General features: G+C 38.7%; 1 protein-coding gene across 1 annotated transcript in view; it reads right to left on the bottom strand.

Annotated features, from left to right (window-relative positions):
* Nucleotides 1-201: 201 nt before the first annotated feature.
* Rb1 (RB transcriptional corepressor 1) overlaps nucleotides 202-12436 on the bottom strand; it is a 129375-nt gene continuing 117140 nt past the window's right edge. Inside the window, exons 24-27 of the mRNA XM_026783172.1 lie at nucleotides 9940-9970; nucleotides 6243-6385; nucleotides 5652-5701; nucleotides 202-2054 (exon numbers count right to left, since the gene is read on the bottom strand). Of these exons, the coding sequence (XP_026638973.1) occupies nucleotides 1981-2054; nucleotides 5652-5701; nucleotides 6243-6385; nucleotides 9940-9970 (298 nt within the window). The 3' untranslated portion in view covers nucleotides 202-1980. The remainder of the gene's footprint in view (nucleotides 2055-5651; nucleotides 5702-6242; nucleotides 6386-9939; nucleotides 9971-12436) is intronic.

Genomic DNA, 12436 nt, shown 5'->3' on the forward strand with positions numbered 1-12436 from the left:
AAAAGGAGCAGAATTAATATATATGTATGTATAAATAATATGTGATATCATACACACACACACACACACACACACACACACACACACGGGCCTAAAAGCACATCTCTAATTCTGATCATCAGAATGAATGAGATGTTAGGAGAAAGCTCATATACAGAAAACACTTAGTACAGAGACCATACCACACCAGTAAGGCTCTTAACAACTAGTTTATTTTAAAATAGACAAACTATTATAGAAAATAGGGACATAGCAATTTGAATGTATAGTTTTAACCAGTACAAAAACAAAACCATTAGTGCAGCATCTGCACCCTTAAGAAATCTCAATACAGGATCTTTGAAAATTCCTATAATTCTGTCACTAATTCTAACTTAAACTTACTAGCAAAAGACCTAGAAGTATGGTAAGCCCTTGACCTAAAACCTAACTGTATGATGTTCATGCAAAACTTAATGAAGAAATGAGGGAAGCTGTCTACTGCTTTTGTTATCGAGATAACTATCAAACTAGTAAGACTGAAACTAAAATGAGGAAAAAATAAAGTTCGTTTTCTAACAAGATCAGATTTCTTTTTAAAAAAAGTATGGCGTTTAGAAAAAGTGATTTTCTTAAATGCTAGCTGACGCTACCTTAAATATCACCTATTTTAAATTATACCATCTCTAAATAAGTTAATCCCACAAGACAATTTAAATACACCTTTAGGTGGAGGGGTGAAGGGAGTGCCTCTGTTTTCAATGCAGCTGTTTTAATCTGAAGCATTTGCATGGAATCGGAGCATTAATGCCTAACTTATTTATAAACACCTTTGATTACTTGCGGTAATGTTGGACTAGAAAGAGTGTGGCTTTGAATGAGCCAGTGTTATTATACCAGATTGACTTAAAAAAATAGATAATTGCCAGTTCAAAAGATACCTGGAAGACGTACCATTCCAGAAAAACAAAACTTCCCCAAGTTTAGAAGAGCAGAATTGCTGAGGTGCAAATAGATACTCAGCTCTATGAGGGAGAAATGAAGGCTCCTAGAGCTACACATAACAGTCTGTCTGTGGAACAAAATTGATTTCTGTCTTGATTCTTCAGGACCCAGAAACATTAGAAAGTGCACTTGGGTTGTACTGTACTAGGGTCCTCTGCAGCACAGTTGTGGCCAGACTTGACTTTCAAGTCCTACATGGGTACTTACAGATGTAGTAATCTTAATGATTAAAAGGAAAAAAAAACCTGGAGTACTATCAATAACCTTCAGTTAAAGCAAGAGTTGGATGAATAAAAGAATCAATTCTTACAGGTTCTGAGGTATGAATCTGTGTCAGTAGTAAGACAGTATCATATGTTTATACTTTGTTTTTTTTGCTTGTATTTCAAAAGTAAAATATGTAAAACAAACACACAGTACATTAGATTCTAATATTACAATAAGCCCAATGTGTAGAAATTACTTTTCCGTGGTGTTTAACAATCTGTGTCAGTAGGATAGTCAAGATAATTTGGTTGAATGTGGACAGTCAATCAACTTGCATCTGGAAGACAGGACACATTTTTTAAGGGTATTCACGTTAAATTAAAAAAATACATATAAATTAATAAAACCAAGAGCAAACATCACACATGTGCCACGAGGAAAGGCAAAGTAGTCAGCCAGGCGTAAGGGGCTGCAGGACCCCTCTCCAGAGGCAGCCTCACTTCTGAGGACAGCAGGCTCCCACTGGAGATGCAGACAATCTGCTTTCATGTTTTAAATGGCATGATCTGCACAGGATTCTCAATCCCGTGTACTGTCAATTCTATACCATTGATTACAACATTGAAGTGGCTTAGGAATCATCCACACAATATTCATCTTGTACCTGCACATTTTATATCTAAAACATGAGTAAACACGGCCATTCGTAGAACCTGGGAACTACAGTCACATCCATGAATGACAAGTCAAGTGTCCCCAGGGTCCACAGTGTCCACGGTCCTGAGATCCTCACTTTTCCTCCTTGTTTGAGATATCCATGATCTCATTCATTTTCTGCTTTTGCATTCGTGTTCGAGTAGAAGCTGAAAAAACACAACAAAGAATGTTAATAGTGCTGAAGATGCTGGGTAAGTGGACCACATGTCAAGCAGCTAGAGCACTGAACCTTGTAGTAGGGGTCTTCTTGGTTTCCACATGGGGTTTTGCTACACGGCCCATACTGTCTTGGACTCATGTTCCTGTCTAGGTTACCAAGTGCTGGGATTATCATGTCTACCTAATTTTTTAAAAGCCAGACTCCCCTGTTAGTCTCTTTTCCTCAAGCTATACCACCAGACTATGTCTGTCTGTTTGTCTGTACTGCATGTATATATGTATAAATTATAAATTAAACCTGGGCAGAGTTGGCTAAGGGTGAAATGATCAAAACATCATGCAACACTCTAAAACTGCAATAAATAATAATATATAATGTGTACCTCAAATAGCATTTTAAAAATACCATTTCTTTGTGACTCACCCCCAAAACAGCCATGTACATTCCTACCGTTCCTCATTGCAAACCACTAGTCTAGAGATACTGAAGTCAAGTCTGGCTACTTAAACCACAGCTCCTGGCCTGCAGAGTGAGTGCTGTATTTTCCATAAAGGTAGGCATTCCCCTGACCCCAAAACCTTTTTTTTTTTCCTTTTTTGAGATAATTTAAACTGGGCGTGAACATTTTAAAAATAACTGTTAATTAGAATATGGTTGAAACACGAACACTTAAATTATTAAAAACAAACAGGTTTTATTATTATTATTATTATTTATTTATTTATTTATTAAAGATTTCTGTCTCTTCCCCGCCACTGCCTCCCATATCCCTCCCCCTCCCCCAATCAACTCCCCCTCTCTCATCAGCCCAAAGAGCAGACCAGGGTTCCCTGCCCTGTGGGGAGTCCAAGGACCTCCCACCTCCTTCCAGGTCTAGTAAGGTGAACATCCAATCAGCCTAGGCTCCCACAAAGCTAGTACGTGCAGTAGGATCAAAACCCAGTGCCATTGTTCTTGACTTCTCAGCAGAATGGATGAAGAAAGTATGGAATATATACATATTAGAGTACTACTCAGCAGTAAAAAACAAGGACTTCTTGAAGTTTGCGTACAAATGGATGGAAATAGAAAACACTATCCTGAGTGAGGTAAGCCAGACCCAAAAAGAGGAACATGGGATGTACTCACTCATATTTGGTTTCTAACCATAAATAAAGGACATTGAGCCTATAATTCGTGATCCTAGAGAAGCTAAATAAGAAGGTGAACCCAAAGAAAAACATATAGACATCCTTCTGGATATTAACCTTCATCAGGCAATGAAAGGAGACAGAGACAGAGACCCACATTGGAGCACCAGACTACAACCCCAAGGTCCAAATCAGGAGCAGAAGGAGAGAGAGCACTAGCAAGGAACTCAGGATCGTGAGGGGTGCACCCACACACAGAGACAATGGGGATGTTCTATCGGGAACTCACTAAGGCCAGCTGGACTGGGTCTGAAAACGCATGGGATAAAACCGGACTCGCTGAACATAGCAGACAATGAGGACTGCTGAGAAGTCAAGAACAAACAGTTTTTTTTAATGAAATAAAACATAAAAATGATGTTTTTATATATAAAAGAAAGTAGAAGTAAGACTGTCTAGGGAAACAAATGAGAAGAGGAAGAGTCACCAAAGGGAGGTAGGAGGGTGGCATGCTATGCTGTTAGAGCTGGAAAGACGGTTCAGTGGTTAAAAGTACACGCTGCTCTTATATTCCCCATTCCCAGCACCCAAGCCTGGAGCTTACAGTTGCCTATGAATCCATGTACGTACACACACACACACAAAAGAATAATTAAATCTAACCAAAATCCAACAAATTCTTGACTTACAGGCAGACATTCTTCATTTAAAAAAAATACAAACAGCTAGAACATAGATTCTGCATTAAATACCCAGCACTAAAACAAATCACAAATATCCACATTGTCTCAGAATGACCCTGAACTTTTGATCTTCCCATCTCTGCCCCCTTGTAACATGCGTTTGTGTGTTGTAATAGGAGCGGCGGGCTAGCTTATGCCCCAAAATAACAACAAACAAATGGTATTCATTTAAACACTGCTTGGCCCATTATATCTATACTCTTCTCGGCTAACTCTTGCACCTGGACTAGCCCATTTCTAATAATCTGTGTAGCATCAGTCTTACCGGGAAAGATTCTAGCCTAAGTCCATCCTGGGTCAGAGCTTCATCGTGTGTGCCTCAGAGAGCAGAGCTCTCGTGTCCGCCAGGGAGAGGGGAGCATGGCGTCTCTCTCAGCTCACTTCCTCTTCTTCCCAGCATTCTGTTCTGTTTACTCCTCCCACCTATGTTTTAACCTATCAGGGCCAAGCAGTTTCTTTATTGCTTAACCAATGAAATCAACAGATTGATATATGACACTCCCACATCATTTGTGGACTCCAAAAATACTTGTAAGCATTCCAAGGTTTGAATTTGGTTATTAGTGCTCCATGTTTTACATGTACCTTGGGGGGGGGGACACAACAATTTAAAAGATAAAATAGAAATGTATTAATGGATATAACTAATACTTTGAATGCTTGGTATATTTAACCTTGGTTTAAACAACACACATAAGGAAAAGGCTTTTTAAAATCATCCAGAAGTTCAGCTCTGCTGTGGGCTTTCTATTACAGCTGGCATCCCCAAAGCCCAGCTGTAAGTCCCTATCATACTCACTGGAACTACCCCCCAGCAGCCCCTAAATATTTTCACTCTTTTTCAAACTCCTTTCTTTGCCTATTACTGGATCTTGTACCACTCACTACCACAGTTATTGCTAAGACAACCAGAAACAGCAAATACTGCCTCCTTCCATCTACTTAATTTTTATAGTCTCAGAATAGCTTAGGTTAAGATTTCATTTGTTGTAATATTTCAAAAATGGGTTTCTCACTTTATTGATTTATTGTGTGTATACACGTGTCTATTGCAATACTGAGGACACCAGACCTGTGCACACCAAGCAGCAAACACTCTGCCACTCAGTGACAACCCATGACCTTACATTCTAAATTCCTGTCATACTGAAATATGGAAAATGACCTGATCTTCATTTTCAAAATTCTGATTTCCATTAATAAAAATCTTTTAAATTATCCCAATTTCTGCAGATGAAATGAGCTCAACAAACCCATGGTGTTTTGTCTGTGCTTTATGGACAGCTCTAGAGTCATAGGCAATACCAGCAGCACTAATTGGACTCAGGAGATAATAAAAAGGAATAGATAAAGTTGGAAGTACAATCTTAGGGGAATAGCCTGGGAGGGGTGGAAAGATGGGCAGTGGAGGAGATATGATCAAAATACATTAATACATGCATAACATCTCAAAAAAATAATTTTTTTAAAGCATTGATCAGCATCCGTGTGAGACTATTCAAGGCTCTTGGGAAGTGTGCCGACAACCTTCATTTAGTCTACCAATGTAATAGGCAAATATATATTCTTGTTTGAACTGTATTTTAAATGCACAAATAACTCTACCATTTGAAGGAATAACAGGTGGATTCCTTCACAGAGTGAAAAAGTTTTCTTCAATGAAAGCAGCTGCTTTGATCCTGTATGCGGAGTGAGGGAGAGAATACTTACTCATTTCTGCCAGTTTCTGCTGGAATTTGGAGTCTGCTGGGAGATGTTTACTGCAGATGAAAAAAAAATATTTCAAGAGCATTCACGCAACTTCCTAGTAAATCTGCTTTCAATGACATTTCATGCTATTGCTCTGATTTAATTTCAAAAGTTTCCAAGTTATCTAAATTAAAGATGTCACAAATTTATGATTTTATGCATTTTAATGGTTCTTATAAAGCACAATATTTAGTATTTTTCAAGAGAAAGAATTTTTAAATTTAGTGTTAAATCAACAGCTGTGTAAGACCACATGCAGACTTCTAATAACTGAGTCGACATGAATTTCCACAGGTGGCATCTGATTTCCATGGTGCTTCCCATCCTACCACTTCACACTTAGTATGTTGTTTTGTCTTGAGACAATGGCTCACTATGTAGCTCTGGCTGCCCTTGAACTCATAGAGATCTACGTCTCTGCTTTCCGAGTGCCAGGATTAAAGGCATGCATCACCCTGGCCCACACCTACTCGTTTGTGGCTGTTCCCACAACACAGAACACTGACAGGACAGTGCTGAGCCTGCCTCTGTGCCCCACTCCAGGATTCCTACCTCCCATCTGCTTCATCGGCTCCCTCGATGTCAAAGCGCAGCTTTTTCAGTGGCTTGGGAGGGTTACCACCTTCAGCACTTCTTTTGAGCACTCGGTCACTATTACACACCATCTGGTTTATTTTCTGGAACTTCTCAGATGTCTACAATTTACAGAGTTCTTATTTAAAAATCATTAAATAACATTTTGAAGTTAGCAGGTGTGAATTTTATTTTGAGGCATGTCAAAAGTCAGGCAGAAGGAATTTCTTAATTTTAATTCTCTGTCTTACTGGACTAAATGAGATTTTTTTTTAAAAAATTAACATAACTGTGCCAATTCTGCCTTCATTACACAGCCATTCCTCCTGAGTCCTCCCACCTTTGTCAAGCAGCTCTGGTTCTCTGTCATCCCTGTGTTGTCAAATACTGGCTCGGCCTGTGGCCTTGCTGGGAGTCACCCCCAATGAAACCAGGACTTTTTCACAGAGGCAGCAGAGCTGAGTTAGAGTTCTGGAAATACGTGGTTTGATTTAGAGTAGTGCATAGTGAGAAGGAAGGCCACAGGTGGTGTGCTGACACATCATATGGTGATGTGCTACAAATCACCACTGATAATGGCATTTGTTGAAATGTTGATAATTCATGAAGGTTTTTAATTTGAATAGCCAAAGACTTCACAGTTTTAGTCCAGGTAGTATTACTAGACATGATGTGAGTTTGGTAAGAAGTGCCAGGGCACACCATACGACTTCACCCAGTAGATGAGTGTGTGGAAACAGCCCATCTCAGCTGTCTTTTCAAGACTGTCTCAGATATATATATATATATATATATTACATGTTACTTGAGTCAACAAATGAAGTCAGACTTTCATACACAGGTTAAATGTGATCTGATGGGTGCACTGGATAGGATAAGTTTCATTTAATGAAAATATATTTAGAGTACATACCAGCATGGCAGAAACCTAATCTCATGGCTCTATTAATATCTGGACGAATAGACATTTTCTCCTTTATTTTTACAGTTTGTACTAAGCAAGTCTGATGACTCTGTCACACACCTGCCTAGCTCCAGCTGTATTTGCATGACTCCACAGCTCCTTTGTGAAGCTGGCAGCTGTAGCCCATCTTGAACCAGATGTCACAGCACTGAGTATTTGGAAAGTTGACTTTTACACTTCATTTAGCATGCAAACTTCAGCCTACCTCTACAGCAGTGGTTCTCAACCCGTGGGTTGTCACCCACCCTTCTGGCAAATGTCTATCTCCAAAAACATTTAATTTACAGTTCATAACAGTAGCAAAATTACAATTATGAAGTAGCAACAGAAACAACTTATGGATGGGAGTCAGCACAACATGAGGAACTGTACTAAAGGGTCAAAGCGTTAGGAAGGTTGAGAACCACTGCTCTGCAGTATGCTTTCATGTGTGCACACACTTGTCCTCTCTGTCTCTTCTCTCCTTTGTTTTCCCCTAAAACAATACTGTTGCTATGGAGCCCATGCTGGCCTACAAATCACCGTGAAGCCCGGGTTAGCCACTCCTTTAAAATGTTTTTATTTTACTGAAAATAGATATTGTTTATACAATATATTTTCATCAGTTTCACCTCCCCCAACTTCTCTAATTTCTCCCATTTTCTCTTCCATTAGAATTCATGTCATTTTTGTTTCTTGTTATAAAACAAATATGCATCTAAATAATAATAATAATAATTTAAATAAGATAAAGCAAACTAAGATAGGACAAAACAAACAGAAGAAAAGAGCCAAAGAAAATGCACAAGGTACATGTGGATGCAGAGACACACATGTTTGTACACATAAGAATCCCCTAAAAACACAAAAATGAAAGCTGTAATATATACACAAAGGACCTATAACGTTTAAAGAAAAAAGGAGCCCCATCAAAACCTCAAGAAGACAGAGAACTTCGTTTTGTGTGAGTCATCTACAGCTGAGCATGGGACCTGCCCTTAAGTGTGGTTTATAGCCCCAAAGAGACTTCATTAAAAAGAATTGTTTTCCATTTGTGAGCAGTCACAAATTCTTAATCCTCCCACCTGTCTTTCAAGTGTTGAGATTACAGATATATATATATATATACCTGTCTTTCAAGTGTTGAGATTACAGATATATATATTTTATATTATATTATATTATATAATATATATATAATTGTGATGGCTCATCATGAAACCAATTATTTAAAACCAAAATTTTATCTATTATTACACATGATGAGTGTGAATGTGAGCATGTGTACCATGGTGCACATGCCAAGGTCAGAGGACAAACTTTTGGGGTCAGTTTTCTCCTTCCACCTTTTATGTGGGTTCTAGGCATCAAACTCAGACCACGAGGTTTATGCCGCAAGTACCTCTATGCTCTGCACCATCGATCGCACTATCTCAGTTCCTTGCTTATCAGAGAAAGACTAGCACTGAGAGGAAGGGAAGAAGGGCGTGGGCAAGTGGAGTGGAGAGAATAAGTGAATGAGCGAGCATTAGAGCATTAAGTGTGTGGAAGGAGACCAGTAGCTAGAGACAAGCTGCTAACGCGTGGATGGGTGCCTCACTTCAGAGTACTTCATTTCAAATCCTAAATTACTGACTTTAGAAACTTGTGTAAACATTTAGATGAGATTATATGCATATACGTGGTACCATGTGGCCTTTGTCTTCCTGTTCCTAAAACCCTTGGAACTTCCTGAATGATAAGGATGACAGGCCATCCTTTGTTCTAATAGAGAGAACCCTGATGGGCCCCTAGATAGCATCAGCATGAGGTCAGAGTGTCAGAAAGACAAGCTGTGGTTAGAAACTGGTAATTTTCAACCACAGTTCCTAACCTTTAGGACGTGGAAAGTGGGTAGAGATTTAATTAATCAACTATCTGTACAAAATAAAATCCTTCAGCATCAGGACTGGGATAGCTCTTGAGCTGCTAACTCCACAGGAAGAGGTTAAGGACCCCAGTGGTCATTACCCTATATGTCTTTTCATCTGTATCTTTTGTAATAAACTGTTAATGGTCAGTAAACCATTTTCCAGAATTTTGCAAATATTCTAACAAATGGTCAAACCAGAAAGATGTTACAAGGATCCTCTGACTTTTAGCCGATATGAATAGTTAACAAGGTGTCACCCAGGAACTTGCCACTTGTGACTGGCATCTGGGAGAAGGTAATGACCTTAGCCCTGGAACCTGTGGGATCCAAAGACAACTGGGTAATCAAGTCAAACTGAACTGAACTGGGTGACACCAGCTATGTATAGGGTTGGAGAATACACATTTCACTTTAGGAGTACTGTGAACATAAAACACTTTATATATGTATACATATGACCATTTACATGTATTTTATATAATCTCAGAGAAATGTTTAGAAAACATCTTGGAAGTGTACCAGCTATGAATATTATTCAAAGTTAAACCTGATTTAAAAATAAATCACAGATGGCTCTCTCAATTTTATACAATATGACTAGAGAATGTATCGGGCAATTGTATCTATACGCTCAGATTACAGCAATCTTCCATTCCTTTCTAGCTGCAGTATAAGCCACTGATGTTCATATACGGATGTCCAACAACAAACCACCAAGTAAAGGGAGGGAGATGCAGGGGCACATAGCACTTGCATCACAGTGCCCAATACATTTTATATAACATCCCATGACACCAGTTTTCATAGAAAGAAATACTCACCCCAAATGATTCACCAATTGAGACCAAGATTCTGTCAAGTTAAGATAAAACGTGAGTTAGTCGTGAAAACCAGACACAAACTGTGCAGATGTGTAGAGATGAGCATAGACACATCATTCTCAACCACCGCGAACCAAGGTTTCTGAGACCACTGACACCTTCTATCCGTTAGGGATCGCTGTACTAGTGCTAGTGTGACCAAAGCATGACGAGCCAGGTGTTCGTTTGTTTCTTTATGGGGTTGAGGATCAAACCCAAAGCTTCAAATACACTAGTCATGCATTCTACCATCGAACTATACCCCCAGACCTCTTAGACTGCAATAATAACTCTAGGTTTGTGGGGCATAATTCTATCATGGCCCACATTTTTTAAAAAGTTTTAAGATTATCATTACTTAGTTCTTCATAAATCAACAAATGTAATCTCATTCTAATTTAAGTTACATCAGATACAAACTTCTAAGTCAATAAATAAAATTTAAAAGATCAATAAGATGGCTCAGCAGGTAACAGTACTTGCAGCCAGGCCTGGTGACTTGAATTCAGTCCCTGAAATTCATGGCAGAGAGGATTACTCCAACAAGTTGTGTTCTAACCCAACACGTGCATAGTAGCATGCAAAGCTCCCAGGTAAATAAATATAAAACAAAACAAAACAAAACAACAACAATACTAGTTTAAAAATTAAGATCTGGTGAGATGGCTCAGCAGGTATAGGCACTTGCTACACATATCTGGCAACCTGAATTCCATCGCCAAAACCCACACATCAAGGTGAACCGAGAGAACAGACTCTACAAAGCTATCCTCTGAGCACGTGTGTGCCATGGCATGCGAGCCCCACTCCCCCCAATAAATATAATTTTAAAAATGTATGCTTATAAAGTAATAATCAGACTTTAATTAGGGTTTTTATTGGTATGTAGTAAAAGTCACTTTTTAGGTGTTCTATAATTAGAGATCCTTATTATTCTAGTTGCTGTCATTTCAACCATATCATTTATGGTTTAGTTTTGTTTCTAATTACACGGGGTTGAAACTGGGCACTTGTATATGTTAGGCTAGTGCTCGATCACCAAGCTATATCCTAAACCTTCTTTTGACAAGGTTTCACTGAGTTACCCTGCAGGTCCTGAACTTATGATACTGTCTTCAGCCTCCTATGCAACTGAGGTTTATGTGACCAGACTCAATTATAGTTTATTTTTGATAAGGAAGTTGGAAAAGTATTTCTTTATGTAGGCCAATAAAGATTTTAAAACATACACATGGAACTGGTAGCTCTGTAGACTTTACAGTCTTCCATTTCCTTGATAACTGACACCCTTCCATGAGATCTGATTGATCAGAATACCTAATATGCTGTATGAACATACTGCTGCAATTCTCTAGAGCCTCAGCAGTGATTTACCAATTAGGGTGCTCACAACAAAGCATGCTGGGCCTGGTGGTAGTACGTAGGAGGCTGAAGCAGTAAGACTGCTGTGCATTTGAGGCTATCCTGGGCTACATACTGAAAGCTCTAGCTTCAAAGAGGAAAAAGGGTAAGTATGCACATAGGAATACAGACACACACCCTTCCATTACATTTCCAGTTATTTTTTAACTTGGTATTTTTCTACAGAGTTTGAAATTTTAATCACAAGCGTGCATTACTCGTGTAACTGAATGTACACAGGCATTTCCTAAAACGCGAATAGAGCCCTTTTCTCCCCATTTGTTTCTCTGGCCCACCAGGTATAAACTACATATACTGAGAATTTCTGATGAAACTGCATTAATTACACTAGTTAATTGGCCTCCTACTTTATAAACATTAAGCCAATTTCAAACAGCCCATGATAACACATAATTAGTCAAATGAAGAACTTCAAAGCCAGAGATTTGATTTGTCATTGTACAAAATCTTTCATCTGAGAATTTTAAACAGTTTCACATTCATTTTGCTGAGCCACAGAGACCTTCTGAAACAGAAATGCCCAGTGTAATATAAGAAATCTACCAACAGAATTAAGAAACGTAGATTTTCTTAATTGACAGTAATCTGTACTTAATAAGACATCTTCATTTTAAAAAAATTATTACTTTGCGTGTATATGATCTGTGTGTGTATGAATGTGGGCAAGCAGGTCAAAATCAAAAAACAATAATACTAAGATCCATAGAGCTTACAGAAAATTTAGAATAAAATTACAGTACTCAGAAGTAGAGGCAGGTGGATCTCAATATGTAGCCTGCATGGTCTACATAGCAAGTTCCAGGCCAGCCACGGGCTACATAGTTGAGACCCTGCTTTAGACAGACAGACAGACAGACAGACAGACAGATGTATATAGATAGACAGATATAGAGTTAAGCTAAAATCATCTATTTAGATGGCTTATAAAACTATTAGTGTTTTAGTTGGGGGATGGTGGCACGTGCCTTTAATTCCAGCACGAGGGGTGCAGAGGCAGGTGTGTCTTTGAGTTCAAGGCCAGCTTGGTCTACAGAGC

The sequence above is a fragment of the Microtus ochrogaster genome, chromosome 17, assembly GCF_000317375.1.
Source record: "Microtus ochrogaster isolate Prairie Vole_2 chromosome 17, MicOch1.0, whole genome shotgun sequence".
In the NCBI taxonomy this organism is placed as follows: Eukaryota; Metazoa; Chordata; class Mammalia; order Rodentia; family Cricetidae; genus Microtus; species Microtus ochrogaster.